Raw genomic sequence first — 20,731 nt, 5'->3', positions numbered from 1 at the left:
CTGCACCCACCCCGCAGAGACAAGCCCTTATTTGCCCCTGTCCTCCAGACTCAAAGGGTAAAGAAGGACCTCGAAGACGAGAGAAAAACTGCCTACCCAAAACCATGGTCATGAACTTCTCCTCCACGCCCACTTCCAGCAGCAGCGGCGGCACGTAGGTTATCCCTGCAGCCAGGCAGACCTCCAGGCCGAACGTCAGGGAGTTGACCAGCAGGAGCTGGGTCTTGCGGTTGTGGAAGAGCATGCTGACCCAGGCTCTCTGAGCCATGCTGCCCCGACACCCCTTACTGACAGAGGGCTGCGTCGCTCCGGCTGCGGCACTCCCAGGGATGCCCCACAGGCAAGGTCTGGAGCTTCCCTTCCTGGTCTGCTGGACAGATGCTGCCTCCCATTTTTAGCGATGGTGAATGAACCGTTTTTTCCTCTTCCTCTTATTGCAAGATGTGGCCCCAGCAATGTCGAATCCAGGCGTGGGCAGGCAGGGGTCCCGCTCCGCGATTCCCCTTCTGCTCACACGCTGTGGTCTGAGAGAAGAAAGCTTGTTAGACACAGCGGGGTCCAGGGCATGGGAAAGGGCTAAAACCAGGTAGGTACCCCACAGACATGTCATCGCTGAAAGAGACAGTCCCCAAAAGGCTTGCAGGCACGGGAGGATGAAGAGAGGACATCTGGGAGAGCAGCAGAGTTAAAAAACATGAGCTACATTGGTGCCAGGTTTCTCTCCAAGGGCTTGTGACAGGTGAGACAGGCACCTGTCAGACATGGTTTGGGAAAATCCAATCCCGCCTTCAGGCTAAGGGAGGTCTAATGACCTCTCAGTGTCCTGTCCAGCCTCATCTTATAGATGGGCAGTTGTAGCAGAGAGACAAAGGATTTAGGGTCCCCTCTCCCAGTGAAATCAATTAAGTGTCCCTTCAAGGATCAGGGCTGCAGGCACTTGCCTGCAGTCACACAGGGTCATCTCTAGAGACCCACGCCACTGCCTAATGACCGGGGCATCTTCCACGGGCTCCCAGGGAAGCAGTTTTGCCCAAATCCTGTCTCCAGCCCCTGGGACAGGGCACAGAGAACAGATGGTGCCTCCATGGAGTTTCACAAACAAACCTGACCCACTTTAGCCTCATCTAACAGTGAACGGCAATTACCTCACTCATTAGTCTGAGTCATTTATTTGCCCTGTAACATGCTCCCTTCTCTCCAGCCTTCTTCAGAGGGGAGAGGCCAGCAGATCAGGACAGGGGCTAACCAGCTAAGGGAAGAGTAACCAGATGCCTCTTAGTAACCTGTTACGAGTCTGCCGCTGCGTCAGTCTACAAACGTAAGAAATCCTGCAAGGTTACCAGCATCTAGGCTAGTCCACCAAACTGCCGTCTTCCTACAAGCATCTCAGGAAGATGCAGTTGCTGGGAAAGGTAGAATGGGTTAGCAAGAAGGGTGACATTAAGCTCCTGCACAGACATCGATTTAGGAGTAAAACAAACTGCGGTCTAATTCTCAGGATTCACATGGTCTAACTTCTCACTCTAAATGAGCCACCACCAAGTTTCTCTGTGGGGACAAGGCATAACAGGTCCTGCTGGCCTGAATGTGCTTCAGCTTATGACCCACTTCTGGACTGTGCAGTGTGCTCCCAGTTTGCACAGAAGCTTCTGGCTTCTGCCTCCTGTCCCACCAGAGCACAGCCCCCAAGTCCTTTGGATGAAGGAGGCTGAACAGAATGTGAGACACACAGGCGGAGGAGTTTATCTCCACTTGCTCCCTCCCTGGCTGCGGGGAAGCTGTAACTGCATACCTGCCTGCCTATACACCCCCTCCATGCCAGAGCAGCTAGCTGGTACACAGTTTCCCTTACTTAGCTGCAGAGAGTGAACCCATCAGAAGAAACGAGGTAAAAATCCAGTTTTGCAGCCTGGTCCCTCTCTAAATTCTTTGCCCCGATTACAGGGGAGAGGAAAAGAGTCCTACAGGGAACATGTCCAGGCCAACACTTGCCTCCCTCCTCAGCAGCTGAGGCAACCAGTGCTGGAGACCATGCCTGGCAGGGCGGGTCAGACCTCGCAGAGCTGGAACGGCTGCTTGTCAGAGGTCCAAGCGGGATGCAAAGTGTGTACGCAGGAGGAGCTGCTGAACCACCAGTGTGCTGGACCATAGCCTTGCCACTGTGCAGAGATAAAACTCCATGTTATCACCAAACATGGTGCAAATGGTGTTCCCTAACTTCACAGAGCACATACATTTGACCTCCATCACTGCACAAGTGTTAGTAGACAGGTACAGTTGGGACAGTTTCCGCATTCTCACTTTTCTGTTCCTTCCCCTCTTGCCATCAGCCAAATAACCCACACGGAAATGACTAGGTGAAGCTGGAAGTGTGGCGATGAGGTTTTTACAAAGATGCAAGCATTGCTCTCCGCCTCTTGCTGCTGCGGAGGAGAGGCACCACTCCTGGCCTGAGGAGTTGACAGGCTGCCAATTACACACAGTAAGTACTGATTATTATTTCCTCCCAGGACCCCTCACCTTTCCCCTCCACGCTCACTTGGACCTTGACTGTCGCAAAAGATACCACCTTTTAACAACTGTGAACATTTAAATGACTTGCCCAAGGTCAAATAGCAAGCCAATGGCAGAGAGGGAAGAGCAACAGTTTTCCTTTAATCACTAGACATGGCTTCAAAGGAATACTCAGAGGCCCCAGATATGCTCAGCATTACTTCAGATGCACTCTATCTGCAAGGAAGCGATTGGAGGCAGCAACCACCTTTCTTAGATGTGGGCTAGACACAGGATGTCTCAGCCTTGTTCGTTTATGATGGGTGCCCAGCTGGCTGACAGCCTTGGGGTAGGAATTTAAGCTGCAGCCCTGCAGCTCCAGCAGCACAAGCCTCGGTGCTGTTAGCTGGAGGAAGCAGACTCACAAGCCAAAATTAACTGAGCCACCATCACTCTAAGCTAGACCTGGAAAGGAGATGTAATGTCCACTCTCTGCTGTAGTCCAGGGTCTGGAGGGCTTACAGAGGGGGACTTATCCCAAGGTAACCCCTACACATTAAGTAAAAGATGTGTCTCACACACACACACACACACACACACAGAGAAAAAAATGGTTTTCTTCCTTTTTGTCGCAGTGACATCTCTAGCACTGGGGAAGAAGCAGGAATCTGTCCCTCTCCCCGGCTGCCTGAGAATTTCAGTTTTGAGGCAGAGAGGCTGACTTTCTTATCCGTAGGTAAGAAAAGACCTGTCTCTTCCCCCCTCCACACCCTCAGAGGGCTTTAACAAAAAAATAAATCCCAGTGTACCCAGAAGCAATACTCATATACAGCCAGAGATGAGAAGTTGTCAACAGCAATCAAGTCGTAGACCCTGTTGCAACAGATTATGAACCCTTTTCTATTTAAATTGCATTTTGTCCCAGTACCCATCAATTACTTTTTTTATTTTGTTCACAGAATACAGAGAGACGGATTGGCTTAGCTGTTAAGAAATGCCAGTGCAGACCAGGAAAATCATCTGAACCGTTGATCTGTAAGGACAGGGGCAGAGGGATGGAGAAGGAAGATTTGGGAAGCTCACCGGAGCCAGGCTGAAAGGAAGCCAGAAGCCAGGACTCACCTCCCTCCACGCAGAGCAGTGACAGTCCCCGCCGCTCTGCCGATCTGCGCTCCCCAAAGCCAGCCCAGCCCAGGTACACAGCATTCAGGAAAAGCTACTTAAATAGTTTGCAGGCAAGCAGAGGTGGAACCGAGCTGCAGGTACACACGCGGGTTTGGTTTCAGGGCCCTCCCTGCCTCCTGATAACACGGCATGCCGGTGTGTTATTAGCACCACAACCGCACCTGCGCCTGGGCCCCTCGCGCAAGGCGCTGAGCAAACACAGGCTGCGGGCACCAGCCCTGCAAAACCCACTGTTCGTAGAGTGCTTCGCCATTGCTGCCCCAAACCAGCTCAGAAGGAAACTCCAGGTCTGGACTCACGGCTGAACTTTGCCCGAAGCCCTGCCCTGGTGTTAGCATTTGTCACCTTTCGTTGCTGACCTGCTGGCACTTCACAAACAGCCAGCAGAGAGAGGTTTAGTACACGAGATTATTATTTTCTTTTTAAAGACAATGAGATGTTCCCTGCAGCTTTGCAGGTAACAGTCTGGCTCTAAATAACAGTCCCAGCAGCAAAACCAAACGCTTCATTTAAATTGCTAATCTCTTCCAGGACAATTTATCTGGCAGACGATGCAGGAGGACTGGTTTGCGTCCGGTGCTCTGTAACTTTGTCCTGATGTGGAAGGAGTCAGTTAGGCAAACCATCTCCTAGCTGGGAGATCCTGGTCTAACAGCAGCATTTATACATCACACCCAAGTGAGCTGGCAACAGCCTGTCTAGCCCAGTGGGATTTGGCATCTTGTGATGGGGAGACCTTTCACAGTCAGACGGGGGGAGTGGCTGGTCCAAAAAGCTGCATAACAGCAGGCACTTCTCGCCCTCTGGCCTCAGTTTCCCTGAACTTCTACCATAGGGACAGTATTTGTTCTTCCCTACGGAGCACAATGCCAAGCACCTTGACAAGGATAACAGCCAGCCCCCCCCAACAAGGGGCATACCAGCCCTTCTGTGTAAGATTTTCCGCGCACAGAAGCAGAAGGGAGCCACGTGTGGGGCTTTTTCACAGCTGCTCACCGAGCTGTCATGCCACGGGGACATCATCTGCTGCTGAGCATTCAGGCTCTTTCTCTGCTCTTCCTCTCCCCCGCCAAGGAGAAGTAAAGCATCTTTAAACCCAGGGTTTCTGTTTTACTTCTAAGCTTGCAAACCGATTTTTTCCTTTCCTTTTTCTGCAGAGAAACAACAGATCAACTCAGAGAGGCTGGTTCACCTGGCAGCCAGGTAGGAGGGCGGGTCCTGGGGGCAGGAGCAAAGCAGCACACTGCCGGACAAAGGCAACCCGGAGAGGAGAGGGCTCTCTGCCACCCACCTGGACAGAGGAGCCTTTTCAGCAACGGCAGCCAAAGCAGAAAGGATTGCACCTCCTGCAGTCCTGGTGTCTCCTGCCCTCTCTCTCCTTTCCTGCTTAAGCACCCAGAAGGACAGGGAGGAATCCAGGCAGTCTGCCTCTGCGGAGTGCGACTCACCTAGCAGCACTAAGAGGGAGCAAGGAGAAGGAGCAGGGATGAAGCCAGGGAAAGCGGCTTCCGAGAGTCCGTTTCTCAAAGGCAGTGGGCCAGCAGATTGGATTCACACATTTCCCCTACTCAGAGTTTGTTCTCTGTTCACGTGCTACAGAAGTTTTGACAAATGTGTTCCTGTGCTCAATGTGGTACAGAGACGCAGCAAGGCCCTGCTTGAGGAAACCCACGATCTGAATTTGAGAAAAGCACCAGCAAGTGCACGGACACACACACGGAAATAGGACTGAATTTACTAGCGATGTCAGATGTACGGACTCATTTATGAGAAGCAACACCATCGCCAGTGGAAGTTCAGTTCCCACTTCCTTTCTCTCAGCCGGTGCAGTCGTTGCTCTGTGTACCCTCGCTAACGGACTTTGAACCACACCTTTCACTTTTAGAAGAAACAAACCCTGAGACACCTGAAGAAAGTGGACTACGTGCAGGGCGCTGACGAACATGCACAAACAAAGACTGAAAGAAGTCTGTCCTCCTCCCAATCTCCTCAAATCTTTTCAACATAGGATCTGACAAGTAATCACATCTAAACAGTGCTTAGACAGAATGAAGATTGAGGGATGGACATTTTAAAAATGAAATTTGCGTGTAATTACGTGACCGAGAAAAACTCATTTATTCCTTAGAAGAATCCATACCCTGCCACTCCATAATCCTTCCAGTCTCTCACATGGGTGCAGAAGGGACAAGAGATGTTATTAAACGTGGTAGCAGCCTCTCTAATTTATGGCAGCCGTGCACCTACCCTGCAGTTCAACAAACAGCCACAGTAATGATCAGACAACAGACAATTAGATTCATCAACTATTTGTGACCTGTCAGGGCTCTGTAATAACCTGAGCCCTGTCTTATATGGGAAAAAATTACCCCATAAAAGCCTTTGCCTTAGCAAAGCAAAAGGAAAAGCCTTAGCTTTTTGGAGAAGCATCCGAGGCAGCTGGTACTGGCCAGCGCTGGAGGCAGGAGATGGTGCTGTGCGGGGAGCTCAGGCAGGGGCTGCTCCAGTCCAGCAGCTCCCAGGCGATACGGACCCGCACCTTCCCTCCCCGCAGCACGGCAGGTTTCGTGCAGAAACCTATTCCCAACGGGCAGCAGAGAGAGGGGAGGGCGAAGGGTATTGCTAGCGATTGGGTTTCCATTCATAACCACACCGTTACATTTCCAACCTTCCGAGGGGCTCTTTATGAATGTTATTAATTCCCCGCTCCCTGGAAGCCCTTTGGAAGAAAGGGTGGGAGACAGCACAAGAGCGAGTGCTTAGGGAAGGGCTGTTCATACAGTGCCAGATCCTTTCACAGCTATCAGTGTCCATTCACTGCAGCTGAATGTGAAATACACCATGGAGAATAGCTCTGGCAGGCTTGCGCGGGATGAAATGGAAAACTCACCTGACCTCTCCTGACCCTCTCCCCTTCCCCCTCCCCTCCCAAATCTCCTTGACCCCATTCACAGTGTGGGGAGAGGGGAGTGGTCATTGAGCAGGGATGGGAGAACCGCGATTTATTTAGTCTCTCTGAATTAACTCTGCGTTTCCTTTGAGCTCAGGGGCTCCATTATATCGGCCTCAGCAGCTCAGCTTAGGGAAAGAGCAGCGGCGGGTGGAAATCCCCTCAGACGAGAACAAGGAAGACCCAGGCGCCCCAGCCCATTTGAAATTCCCTCCCACACCCCACGGTGCAGCGTCCAGCAGCCCAGACACCAGGATATATTAATCCAGGGCAAATGCTAGATGCTACAGATGTGTCCAGAGTTACAGCAAGGAGCAGGTCCCCACGACAGCTCAGAAGACCTTCCACACAGTTTGGTTCCAAGGGAGACATTTGTATTTGGCAGGACTGGAGCTTGGTTCTTTCCTGCCATGCTACAATTGCTTTGTTGCAGCACCTACAACATGATCACCCTGCTTTCAGGGCTATCTAAAAGCCAGAGCTTAGCTCGGGCCCTTTTGTGCTCGCTGCTCTCCGGATGCACAGACTGATCCCTGTCCCAACAGACACATGCGCTAAGACTGAAGGCAGTTCACTACCATCTCCATTTTGTGAATTGAAAGAAGCCAAGGAGAGAAGGGGACAAGTTTGAAGCACCTGCAGCTAGCAGCTGATTTTCAGGGGGCTGCATCTCCCACTTTCTGTGGGCCACTAAACCAGGCTGCGCTCACTCAGATGCTGAGCACAGCTCTTGTCTTCCATAACTGCCGACCCACTCACCTTCCCCGCAGATGGCTGGGGCTCACCGAGATGGAGTTTGAGATGCAATCTCAGGTCCTGCCAGGTTCCCGCTGCCTTGACCACAGGGTGCAAGTTATTTCAGCACTACCAGGATACATCTGCAACTGCCAGAGAGCAAAGGTAGGGCACAAGCCACCCAGTGACCTTCCCTCTACCTTTGGCCCTCCTAAACCCAAGAGGCTGGTTAGTCCTGACGGCTAGCAGGGTTGGGCTGTTCCAGCGCCAGCCCGAGGGACTGGTTCACGTCTGCAGAAGCTTTGGGAAGCATTTTTTTCTGCTATCAGTGGTTCCTTCAGGTAAAGGTGCATGTGTGAGGGCAAGTGACTGCTGAGTGTCTTCTGTATTTTACAGTAAGCAGCAAGGGCGTGTGAAACAGGTCACTGTTTGTCCCACATTCATCAACTGGATAAAGCAAAGGCACCAGGGAAAGGCAAACGAAGGTCCCTATGAGATGGATGAGATGGTCAAAATATTTGTTAAGAATGGAAGTTATGAGAGGATGCTTTCCCAGCCTGGCAGGCTAACAGCACTGTCCTCGCTCAGCCTGTCACAAAGAGAGGATGCTTTCCAGGGTGGAGAAAGATCTGTCCCGGTTGCCCTTCACTCTGCACATCTCTGGTATCTCACGCTTCTTTCAGGAGCTGTGCCAATAGCTCTATGGACGCTCTATCCTCGCCCCACAACACGAACGTCAAACAGACAGCAGGGCAGCCCACAGGCTCCACTGACCTTCTGTCCCACAACCTGCTGCTTCCTCTGGCAGGCAAAGGGATTGCTCCTGCCAGAAGGCTTTCTCCCAGGCTTTGGCTGCTTTCGCTCCCATGCCCACCTGTTTGACCAGCGGAAAAGATACAGCAGCAAAGAGTGGCCAGCCCATCCTCCTCCTCCTCCTCCTCCCCTCGCCATTACCACCAGGAACCGCCTGACTAACGAGGTCACTGACTCAGCAGAGGCCACGCTGACGCTTTCGGAGCTTGCCACGCTTCTCAAAGGGACAGACATCAGCCCAGCACACACCACGATGCCAGCGGGTGTCATTAGCTCTCCTGCAGCTGGCAGGCGTCATTGCCACGTTCACCCTCCCTCGAAGCCGAGCGACAGCAATAGACTTCAGGCTGCCTGGGAGATCCTGCTGCAGTCCCTGCTAGGAGGAGCGTGGCCAAGATAAGACAGAGTGCAAAGAGGAGCTGGGCACTGTGCTTTCTGCGGACAAGCAGGGGCTGAGGCTGAAGGGCTGAAACCTTGCCTTGCTGGTCTGTAGCTCAGCCCCATTTCCATCAGGGATACCGCAAAAGACAACTGCACTGGAGGGCCAAGTTCAGCTGTCATGTAATGAAGAACTGAGTGCCCCAATAAATACCCCATAGCTGAGCTCAGCTGCAGAGGGATCTTCAGACTGCACTGAAGGAACCGCAATGGGACTGCTTCTGCCTGCCACACGTTAGGATGGTCTCGCAGTGTTTTACCTGCTCAGGACTGGCATCTAATCACCAAACTTCATTAAGCACACAGAAGCCTCACGTACTCCTAAACACATGCAATGCAACCAAAGAAGCGGCATTTTCATCCTCCGCTCTCAAGAGCCTCACTCCTGGTCACCCTTTCCTGATTCGGCATCAGGTCTGCTATAAACAACTCAAGACCTCCAGACAAGGTTGGCTGGGTCTACATCAGAGCTACAGCTTTGTTTTGCTGCTGCATGACCCAAGCTCTTGCTTTTATTCATGAGAGGAGCCCCTGTTTTGGAGCAGGAGGGGAAATGAGAGACGATCTGGTTCCGCTTTTCACTTTAGCTCATTTTTGGTGTTTAAATACTGTGCCCATCACCCTGGCATTTGGTCTGAGCCTGCCTCTCCCCCGCCCCCTCTTCTTCTTTTATTATTTTTAGCAGAAGAATAAAAATGTAAATTGAACTGGAAAGGGAAAAAATAAGCCCCCTCCAGGTGCCCCCCTTCTCTGCAGTGTGGTAACGGGCACAGATTATATCCGGCACCACATGACCAGGGCCCGTATTTATATGTCAGTGTGTAAAACCTACCCTGCTGAGCCGCCTTTTCTCTGCCTGAGGCTGGGGGCTTCTGCTACGCGTCTAGTCAAACAGGCCCACAAAGGGGATTAAGGAGAGCCCCTCAGCCCCGCAGAGTAATCCATCAAATTATCCCTTGTTGGCGTTGCTGTCCTCTTCAGAAAAAAAAAAAAAAAAAAGCAAAAAAAAAAAAAAAAAAAAAAAAAAAAAAGCCCTCCAAAGGCTTTTAAAGGCACTGAAATTACACTTGAGCCTGAAACACTCCACCCAGCTGCTGTAGCCCACAGCACAATGGGCTGGTTGTAAAGGGAATACCGGGAAGCAAGGGGCGAGGAAAAAGAGACGGACACTGTTAAAAAGGGCAGCAGCCTCCCCATGTCTGAAACTCCAACAGGTGGCTCAGACCCCTCCGCTCCTGGGACCCTGCAGCAGAGCCGGCCCCGATAACGCTGGGCTGCACCTCCCGCCCACCCACGCTCCCCTGTGGAAGGAGGCTCGGGGCTCTGGGATGCATTTGCTGTGCCCGGACGGACCCACGGACACGTCCTCATCACAGACGAGGCTTGCAAAGGCAGAGTCTGCACCCAGCCTGAGCCTCTCCTGCCGGGGACCAGGGCTGGGGTCCGGCAGTGCCCCTGACCACAGGCTGTAGCAGTGTCACCCCACGCTACCTACAGAGTCCCCAGAGCCCTGCAGCCGGGCGGTCCTTCAAAACCCCTGCAGAACACCTAACAGACAACAAGCTTGTCTAAGGCTCACAGCTTCTTCACCAGTGCCCCCAGAGGCAAAGCAAAGCCAAAGAAAGACCACACTCAACAAAACTCTGTGAATGTCTACTTGGACATTGAATCTGTATTTTCTTCCACTGCAGCTACCTAAATTGCACGTGAACTTTTGTGCTGGTTATCACCGCCCTATATGGAGGTATGAAGTTCTCTGTCCACCAGCTCTGCCTAAGCAACTACATGGGATTTCATAGGTTTGCATTACTGTAATCCTTCTTAGGGAAAAATGATCCCTGGGACTGAAACAGGGAAAGCGGATAGTAAAGCACTTACCCCAGCAAACTGGAACTGGCAAAGAGAAGAGCAAACCAGTTCTGGTGGAAGGCTGTTACTGCATACAGAGAACACATGGCTGTGCCACTGCACGCTACACAGGTCACCTTAGCATTGAGAACAGTGACACACAACTTCTGGGTTTTAATCACTAGTGCTGAGTAGAAGAAGCATAATTTGCCCATCTGTCACAGAGAAGAGATGGGAAGGCAGAAACCCTAGCTGCTTTACTGCGTCCGCTTTGCAATGCCTGTTCACAGGGCTGGGAAAACGGGAAATGAAATTGGAACTTCTTGTTGCCAGCAAAAGCACAAACGCTGCATGATGGGACATCTGACTTCTCAACAAGCTAATGCCGTACTTCGGCTCCTCCTGCCAAGGAGGCACACTGTGGCTCCAAGGCAGCTCTAGGAGTTCTACCCCATGATAGAGCTTCATCATTTCTGGCTTTATTTGGAAAACACTGACAGTCATGGGGCCAGCTGAATCTCAGGACCAGCCTTGGGATGGAGTTCTCAGGAAACTGAGGAGGACAGTTCTGATACACTAGCAAAAACCAGGGTCCAGAGCAAAGGCCACGGCTGGCACTGACACGTGAGACCGCAAATCCAGACTATCAACTATGGATCCTGGCCAGCAGCGGCCAGGAGCTCTGCAGAAACAAACTGCCGAGCCCCAGCAGGAGGACTGAAGGGGTGTTCGTTAGCCCAAAGAGCACCCCAACAGCCTGGTGATAAAGCAGCAGTGAGGGGTCTGGCAAATTCAACCACAGTGGGAGCTGCTGCCACCCAACACTGAAATCTAACCTTCCCACATTTTGCCAGAAGTCATGTTTGCCGAGGTCTGTGCCTAGGAAAGAGGGAGGGCAGCAACCAGCTAAAACTCCACGCATGGTAGTCCTCGGAGAGCAACAGGCACAGACTTACACAGTCCCTTTTGCTAGAAAGTTTTGGGAGCACGACCTCGTGCTCTTCCTCAAAGGATACACTTTCAGTCCTAGACACACACAGAACTAATGGGCTCTTTTGTAATCACATGGTAGTTAGTCCATTTTTTCATGGTAATTTTCTGGTCTGCAATTCCAGTTATTTGTGTCCCTGCCGGAGAAGTTTGATGCTAACATATCTCTCAGCAAGCCCTTTGACCTCCACTGGCAGGTTGGTGGGTTTCTCCCTCTCTGTTTTCTGTCTCTAAAATGAGGTCATGGCTTTGAATGAGACAAAGAGCCTTTGCAGCGTGAGGAATAGCCCCAAGACAGCTGTGAGTACAGAACCCCCATCAGTCACATCAGACCCCGAGTGCATGAGAGGCAAGCGAGCTGGGCAGCAGCCCACAGCTCTGCTGGGAACGGCTGGGTTTTACCCCCCTGCTCTGAGAAGATATCGCGCAACTGCTCGTATCAGAGCGGGTGCAAGAACGGATGTGGAACCCGCAGCCACCCATGGTGGAAGCATTCAAAGGGGGAGGGAATAAAGCAAAACTCTCCAAATACTTTGGACTGGGAGTTGCTGTAAGATATCGCTGTCCCCGCTGCCTGCCCCTCTGGCAGAGTTACCACTTCCACGCTGCTTGCTGGCTTTCCAGCCACCCGTGTTCCCAGTCTACCCTCTGGGCTTCAGCAGCCAGTGGAAGTGGGTTTATGCCAATATGCCAGACTGTCAGCAAGGCACCTTCTGTCACACCAGCCACAGGCCAGCATCCTCTGCCAAAGGGAGAGGCGAAGAGCACGTGTGCAGGGAATAACAGGATTTCTCTGGGGTGCTTTAAGGTCAAAGACCACGTATCAGAGTCCTGAGATCTTTCTTATAAGAACAGCAGTTTTACATGCCTGGAGTAGCAAAAACTGCACAAGCTCTCTGACTTCTGCCTGCAGCACACCGATTTCTCTGTGTTAATGAGGGCCCTCAGATCACTGCTGGAGCAGAGTCTTCTCCTTATCATGACAGACCAGTCATGAGGCCTGGGTCTGAAAACATGAGATTCTGTGATTTTACTTCTGCCTGAAATTGTCTGGATAATTGCAAAGATAAGCAATCAGATTTTATTTTTTAAGACAGATAAGTTTCACCGGAAGATCTTTATGGGAAACTTAAGAAGCCTTTTCCTTTCCCCATTCTCACTATCAGTTTAATGCATTACGGACTCCAAACATGCAGGGATTTAACATTAAGCTGTGGCCATTCACACAGAACACACAGCAGCACAGAGTATCTGGAAGGGGAGTTTTCCACTTTTCAAAAGACAAGGCTCAAAGCTGCCATTTCTACAGGAGGTGAATGGAGCAAGACATTTTTACCACCCCCTTCACTCCCCACCCCATCTCTCCTTATGAACAGGAACCTAACTTCTATTTTGAGCCCTGGAAAGAATATCAGTCCTAAATTATTAGCTTTTTAGTAATTAAGCATGGAGTTCAAGTTCAAAGCTCCCTGGATTTTGCAGAGCCCTCTGAGCAGGGGTGCTCAGGCTTTTTGTTGCACATGGTTAGTTTCTTGCTCCGATACAGAGTACAGACGGCATCTATCAAGGAGGACAGTCAGGAAAGTGGTCTGAGCGCTGAAGTTACTTAATGCTTGCTGAAAAAGTCTGCTGTAATGGCAGAGGATAAATGAAAGTTTATGCAGTTCAGACTCCGAGTAGAGGCAGAATTTCCTCTCCACACTGGGCTCTCTCTTGCCCATATTTACTGGAGTAAAGTTCAGTGAGCTACAAATGAAGCAGAAAGACCTCTGATATTCCCACAACATGCTCTGGGCTGCCTTGGGCAAACAGCCAGGGCACCCGGGCAGGCACAGTGCTGCTCTTGCCCAGTACAGCCAGGAAAGGGCTTATCACCAGCACCGTCCTGGGCCATTCTGGCTGTGCATCAGCATGTGCTAACTAGCCTCAGTTACAGTCTTCTGTTAGTAGAGGGGATAGCTAGCATTCCCTGCTCTTGCCCAAAAGGCTTAATATGCTGCTATCAACATTGGCCACAGACAGTGATGAATGGGAGTATCTGGGGGCAGCACAAACGTAGACTGTGTTCACAGAAATCGAAGATGAAAGAGGCCCTGTTGAATCATCTTCCCTGGGGCTGCTGCAGGACTGCTCCCAACAGCACATTCTCCAGTGATTTGTCCAGCCTGGATGGATGGATCTTGAGCACGGAGGTTGCAAGAATTTCCCCTGAAACAATATCCATGGGCTAAGAGATTTAATAGCTGGGAAGCGTCCTTCCTTCCTTCCTTCCCTCCCTCCCTCCAGTTATCCCCTGTGCAATTCCTGTGCTCTCCTTTTTATATGCATGGTCAGACCCCTCTCCAGACTACATTTAGCCACTCTCCTAAACCTGGCTTTAGTCAATTCTCATGAAAAGCCACCCTTCCAGGCCCATTAATTGCTCAGTCGGCCTTGGCTGTAGCACAGCAGCCTTTTGTTCTAGCATTGCTCCAGCTGCTCCCACCGCCCCTCGCACACAGGAGTCGTTTGTCATAAACATTCCCAAACACACCTCTGGAGTCCAACAGCAACAGTGCCCGCACAAAGCCCTCCCCTGTCACACCAAAAGCCAGTACCTGGTACGCACAGACTGCTGCCTTGGAAAGCCACTGTCATCTCATTGTTCCTTTGTGCTCCATCTCTTTGTATTTATAAACTGCTTCTCACCACAGACCTACAAGGAAGCTCTCTCTGTGGCCAGAACAATCCTCTATTCTGTTTGCACAGCTCTAAGCAAAGGGAGAATTTTTTCCAGAATCCAGACCAAGGTAGCACAGCAATAACCAGTACACCACACGGGCAGAGAGAGCACTAACAGAGAACACTCAGCAACAGCAGTCTCCACTCAGGTCTTGCAGATCCCTGAAATGCTTTGGGTACCCCCTCTCCAAACAGAAGATCACAACAGAAGCGGCACTACAGCCCTGGGCAGAGGGGAAAGAGAGCAGCATAACATCCTGAATCAGTGGCAGATGCTTCTCCAGAGGCAGAGTACAGCCCAACATTTCCAGACAGAGCATTCCTGATAGAAAAAGCATAAAATCACCAGCAGGGAACTCTCACACAGGTTCCAGAGTTATGTTTTGGTCTCTGTGCAGAGATGACAGAGAACTGAGTGACTACACTTAGATCCACTTTGAATGTAACTGAAGAGCCATCCAGTTCTGCCCATTCCTGATAAATTAGAAGCAGGCAATTGGGAGGAGGTGGCAGATAAACGTTTGATTTGAGGTTTGATCACTACCTCAGTTTCTTTGATGTAGCAGGTCAGATCCCAGCAGGAATCACTCCTAATGTTTGGTAAAGAAAGCGTGATCCATGGATTTTATTGCATGCACCATTTCACTGAAAGTCTTAACCCATAAATCTAAAGCAAGATTTCGATGTTACCCACAACTATGTACACACTATTCCTGAAGTTGGCTCTAGCCTGCTCTGCAAGAACATTAATGTCTTTTGAGTGCTGACAACTTGCATGGATTTGAGTCACTGCGCTCATTATATTTGCATTTTTCTTGAAGTCCTAGCTCCTGGAGACAAACCACCATGGAGAACTTCAGCTTCCAACAAAATGAAGGTGGAAAAAAATCTGGTCCCTTGATTGAAGAGAAAAACCTTAGACCTCACAAACCAAACCCAGTGCCCATCATTGTTTTAAGTTTCTTTTCTCAAATAAACCTCATTATTTTGCCAGAGGCCATCCTTACACCTTCTGAGCATTCAAAACCTGGCAATTATGAGAATTCATCTGCAAGTCACCCGAAGCTGGTTCTTTCTGAAATCGACAGAGCTGATTTCATGTGTTACTCAAACAAGGCTTCCCTGGATGTAAGACAGGGCCAGGTCCTTGAGATTTGGACTAGCAGCAGCTTCTTTTAGTATATATACAGTAACATGGAGAAAGAAAAATGGTTCAGAGCTGCAAATCAAGCACCTGCTTATTGCTGTGTGTGTTCCAGCCACCCTCCAGCATTGAGACAAAGAAGCCATTCGGACCACATTCCGACATTACAGTTCTTATTTTGCCAGACAATATTCACGGGGGTCTGTTTCTCCTCTTATGCAGGCTGGCAAGATGTTAAACAAATATTTTTGAACTGCAAGAGGAACTGACATTTTAGGATATGAAAACAAGGAGGAAGGGCACAAATTTGAGGACCTCCAAGGAACAGCATGCATACAAATAATAATAATAAAACGGTGACTTTATAGTTCCACTTAGTTATGTTTTTTGAACAAGCAACTTGATAGCTTATTTGGCGGACACATCAGCAACTTCTGCAGCTCTGTAATACAAGATCAGACTCAGATTCTTAGAGCAGTGAGGAGCAACAGCAGTACAAGAAATAGAACAGGTATCAAGGGATACATAGATTCAACGTATTGTCAGTCTTAGATAACTGAACAACACAAGCATCAGGACACAGAACTGCAAAAATAATCCTTTGGTTTACTATCTTCCTGTTCTTTTGTTTGTGGCGAGTGCAAGATTTCTTTTATGTTATGCAGATCCGTGCTTATGGGCAGTCTTCCATGAGCACATACATTGCTTGACTACCTTGCAGAGACTGCTTTAAAGTTTCCCTGTTTTTTAAAAGCAAGGATTCCTCCGTGAGGGTCTCTGACCCCTTTCTTAGCTGAGCCCTAGGGTTCCTGTTTTTCACACAGATAGTTTTGATGTCTGATATAAAGCATTCAGAAATCAAGTCAACATTGAAAACAGTTGACAGCTGCTCACAAGCTTCTCATGACTCCCTTGCTCCACTCCTAGCACAGCCTCGATCATGAGGTTAACTGCATGGCTGAAGGATCACAAGGCTCCACAGGTTGGCTGTCTAGGGTTAGTTTTAGTTAAAAGTAGCTGTCTTATGCTGACTGCCCCCCACCTCCTGCAGAAGCCCCAGGGCACAATCATATGATGTAATTACTTGCAACAGCAGAAGCGAACAGAGGAGATTTGCCAGATATAACTCTTTTTTTGGTTTCTGCATACCCCTCTCCATACCGTCTGCCGCTTACTTCTCTTGAGGTACAAGGCTTTTCAACTATTATTGCCTGGTCACCCCTACTACCGCTACCTGCAGCTGCTCTCCTCCCATCCCTCTGGTCCTTCTGCTTCTGCTCCCTTGTAGCCTCGAATCCATCTCAAACCAGCACAACTTTCACCCAATGGGTCAAGTGTTTTCCTTGATGTTGCCTTAGCCAAGATAAGGAGATAGCAACACGCACATTAAAGAAACCCCAAAACAGTCAACTACCCAAACAAGACACTCCTTGGATGAACTGCTCCAACATAAAGAAAGGTGGAGGATAAACACAAACAGATGTTACTCACACCGCTTACAGCTCATCTGAAAAGCTCTACAATCCCACTGTGACAAAAGTGGTATAAGCCTCTGAAGAGACTAAAGTCAGAGGAGTGCATTAATACTATATCCACTGCTGTGTATGAAATATGCTTAAATTGCCTGAGAATATGTAGCTGTTGAGAAAAAGAGAGACCATCAGCAAATTACTCTGCAATGTCTGCTATGTGCTTTTTCTTGTCATTTAAGCAAGCTCCTAGCACTGGTCTAGCCTGGTACCAGACCTGACAGACTAATAGGCAGCTTGAATCAAACCAACTGCTAGTCATGTCTAGGGAAGAATACACAAACCCAGCAGTATTTTGAAGTTCCCTCCCTTAGAAAGGGAGCAGCCAGGAAACTGCCACAGGCATAACTTTTCACGCTGTCTTCTCTCAGTGTAAAACTGTGGAAGCCAGAGACTGAGGCTAATATAAGATAGTAGATTAGAAATATCACATATAAAGACTACCTTTACAGAGCATCGATGTTTGTCTTCCTTTGCGTTTGTACATTCCTCGGAAGTAATTTGCAAACCCTCAGAGCTTCTTGAGGATCCAACACAAAAGGCTCTGGGTTAAGATTTTCAGAGCGATGCAGGCACTCTGCAGACAGGCTAATGTTTCTAAAGAGGCTTTGCAAAAAGACACACAAGGAGACCCACGCAGTTATGTTCGAAGAGCAGTTTTTGCCCTGTCACTTCATCATACAATGCATTTGATGCTTTTAGAACCAGCTTTTTTCGTCCATGCTCTGAACAAAGCTTCTACTAGCAGCTTCATTACAAAATTGAGCAGCTAAGGTGATTTTTTGTTATTTTTAAGAGCACACACTCACAATGCCATCAGCCACAACAGTCCAGCTGTCACCCTAAACTCCATACAGAGGCTTTAGTCAAAGAGCAGAGATGTATAACTCAGGGGGGAAAAAAACAAAAACAACATCCTCCCCCAAACTGCCACTTGAGTGCTCCAGCAAAATAAACAGTTTGAGGAAAAGGTTACCAAGAGTTTATGCTAGACATCCATGTTTTCTAGGGACTCTGGCAAAAATAAAGCAGACCAAAGCCAGTGATTTCATCTTCTCACACTATGGATATAGCATTTCTCACTGCCGACAAAAATTGACTGTGTACCTTCAAAAAGATGTTGCCAGTGGAGTTTGTCCAGAGTACATTGCAGTACCTACTATTACTGTTATATTACAGTGTTGGTAATCTTAGAGTCTGTAAGACTACTGCTTTGTTCACAGATAACTGTTACCATTATCTCTAGGCAGCTTCTACACAAAGCCATGTGGCTTGGGCCTTCCAGCAACAATGGCTGGGGAATTCCAGCTCAATGTTGGGGAACACCTTGAGGTTCAGGTGCTTTAACTGGAACCCCTTCAAGGAAACAAGACACTCACAGATGACACTGCACAGGCTACGTACATAACAAGCTGTAGGGGAATACACCCACAAGCAGACAGTGCAAGAAAAATCTCCCTACAAGGAGAAGTTTCGTACTAAATCCTAAGATTGGTTTATGCCCTGAAATACAGGGATTTATATCCCTCGTAAAGCTCTCATTTAATTTGCTATTAATTCTGGAGATTCTTGTTATCCATATCAAATTTCTAATCCTTTTTTCAAATCCCATAAGCCAAGCACTCTTGGCTTCCATGATGTTTTGTGGTAGTAAGTTCCAGAGTTTAAGGCACTGCCTGGAATCCAAGCACAGGGCTGGGAATCTGGCATTCCTGGCTCTACCACCACAGCCACTCCCCACCGAGTGGAAGGGTAGTAGCTATGGATGATGCAAGAAAGTCCAGGTAGCAGCACACATTTTAAAAAAAAAAGAAAGAAAATTGCAGGTAGGGCGAATAATAGAAAATGTTTAAAGGCTGGTACACGTTTTTCAGGAGTGCCTGCATGACTTCAATGCCCAGGTCATTTGGGTACTTTTGAAGTTCTTACTCATGTTCTATTTTTATAAATTTCTAGTTATTCTCATGTTACACATACAAACGCTGCTCCCTTGAACCCACATCTAGAACTAGAACAGTGCCAGAATGAGAAATGGTTTGAGCCTGGCCACTTTCTCTGTACTGCTTGTGAGTCTGACAGATCTAGATGAGAACCGGGAAAGCTGTTCCTGATACATTTCCCTTCCAATTTTTTTTTTTTTTAAACATAAGCATGAAAAGCAAGTGTCTTGCCAAGTCTGGTCATCATCAGTGTAAAAGTATTAGTTTATTCTAGTGCTTTTCTCTTCCTCCCAAAGCTGTCATCTGCAGGAAGATGAATTAGTCTTTTAGTTTATGTTTACCATACAAAACTAAGGCATTTTACCACCAAAGTCTCTAGCGATGCCAAAGTCAGTAATCAATGGAATATCCACATTATGACATTTAGGTACCACTTTTAAGACGACAGCCTCCTCAAGCTCCTGCTACAGCTGAAGGTGGGAGACAGGTTAACCTGGCAGCAAATCTAGGCAGAGGCTACAATTAGGTGCAATGAAAACTTCCCTTTGTCAAGTGCTGGCTTCCTTTGATCCTAAGGATTCACTGACCTGTCCTCACAAGTCTTCAGGGTTTCTGGAAGTCCACGGTCACATCACACTTCCCAAACTCCTCTCCCGTTCAACAATCTTTAAAACGAACTTGGTCACGGCAGATGTCTCTGTAACAATGAAAAGCACGGAAAAACCACTCATGCCACATCCACGCACGAACGCGGCTGAGGGAGGCCTGAAAAGGTGCAGCACGCACGGCTCGGCAGCCCTACCTGCAGCCACTCTTGCTCCGCTTCCTGATGCGCGAGGGGGTTTTGGGTTGTTTTTGTCTTCCCCCGGCAAAGCTAGCGCCGGATCGCAAAGCGCATCGGCGGGACCAAAGCCGAGTCTGCAACCGCCTCGCCCGAGCAGAGCAATCGTCCCCGGTCGGGACCCGCCGGAGCACCGCTCTCTTCCCGGCTGCAAGTACAAGCGCTGCCCTGAGCCCCTCCGAGCCGCCCCGGCGGTTCCCCGCTCCCCGCCTTCGCTCCCCGCCGACCCTCAAAGGGGAAAGCCGCTCCCGCCGCCCCGGGACTAACAAACTTCGGCGACCGCATCCCCGCCGCCGGCTCGGGCTCCCCCGCTTCGCCGCGACCCTCCGCGGGGGCTCGGAGCCGCGGGGGGCTCCCCCCACCCACCCCAACACCCCCCCCCCCCGCGACCCCCAGCCCTACCTCGGCGGCGGCCGGGGCTCAGCCCGGCCCCCGGTGCGGCACTCGCGCCTCCGCCGCCGTTTAAATGGGCAGGTTCAGGCCCGGCAGGGAGCATGCGCTGCCGCGGGCGGAGCGGGGCCGCCGGGGGCGGGGGGGGGCTCCGCCGGACCGGGCTGGCCCCCCCCCGCGCCGCCTCCTTCAGCCGGCGGGGAGAGCAGCCCCTCGGCCGCGGAGCGAGCGCTCACCGCGCCCGCAGCGAGTGCCGCTGCCGTCAGCCTCGCGGGTTAGTCACTGAGCGGGGACGAGTCATTCCACGCAAATAACTTGCATTTTAGAAAAGCCCTGCTGCTTTTTTTTTTTTGTTTCCCCCCCTTTCTTTCTTTCTTTCCTCCTTTCTGCTCGAGAATTACTCGCGGTATGAATAGTTTCTTGGTTTGTTTGGGTTTACTAATCTATTCATTACTTGTAATTGCTTGGATTGTATGCAAATGGATTCCATGCTATGGGAAGCTTGTGACCTGGCCCCTGGACATTATTCATGGTAGATGACTGCTTAAAATCACATGGCGTGTGTGCGTGTGAGGGAGAGAGATAGACAGAATATATATGCTTGTACAGAGAGATCTAGACAGTGTATCGGTATCTAACTTGTCTAACAATAGCTGGACGGAACCATGAGTTGAGGAAAAATGAGCGCTCTTATTCATACATACACCCCTTGAG

General features: G+C 49.8%; 1 protein-coding gene across 9 annotated transcripts in view; it reads right to left on the bottom strand.

The window, feature by feature from the left end:
* The window catches only part of SLC45A3 (solute carrier family 45 member 3), a 31,699-nt gene extending 11,591 nt beyond the window's left edge, over positions 1-20,108 (bottom strand). For 2 of the 9 annotated variants that reach the window (XM_030000684.1, XM_030000692.1), the window contains exons 1-4: positions 20,030-20,099; positions 19,589-19,775; positions 19,374-19,483; positions 97-524 (exon numbers count right to left, since the gene is read on the bottom strand). In XM_030000684.1, coding sequence (XP_029856544.1) covers positions 97-268 — 172 coding nt within the window. In that variant the 5' untranslated portion in view covers positions 269-524; positions 19,374-19,483; positions 19,589-19,775; positions 20,030-20,099. Of the gene's footprint in view, positions 1-96; positions 525-603; positions 669-3,615; positions 3,700-8,899; positions 8,904-10,256; positions 10,372-10,492; positions 10,603-19,373; positions 19,484-19,588; positions 19,776-20,029 lie in introns of those variants that run through there. The other 7 variants (XM_041119940.1, XM_030000687.1, XM_030000686.2 and 4 more) reach the window with 7 other exon arrangements.
* Positions 20,109-20,731: the final 623 nt, after the last annotated feature.

This window comes from Aquila chrysaetos, chromosome 24 (genome assembly GCF_900496995.4).
Source record: "Aquila chrysaetos chrysaetos chromosome 24, bAquChr1.4, whole genome shotgun sequence".
Taxonomy (NCBI): Eukaryota; Metazoa; Chordata; class Aves; order Accipitriformes; family Accipitridae; genus Aquila; species Aquila chrysaetos.
The sequence above is the reverse complement of the archived record's forward strand: the minus strand, read 5'-3'. Positions and strand labels throughout refer to the sequence as shown.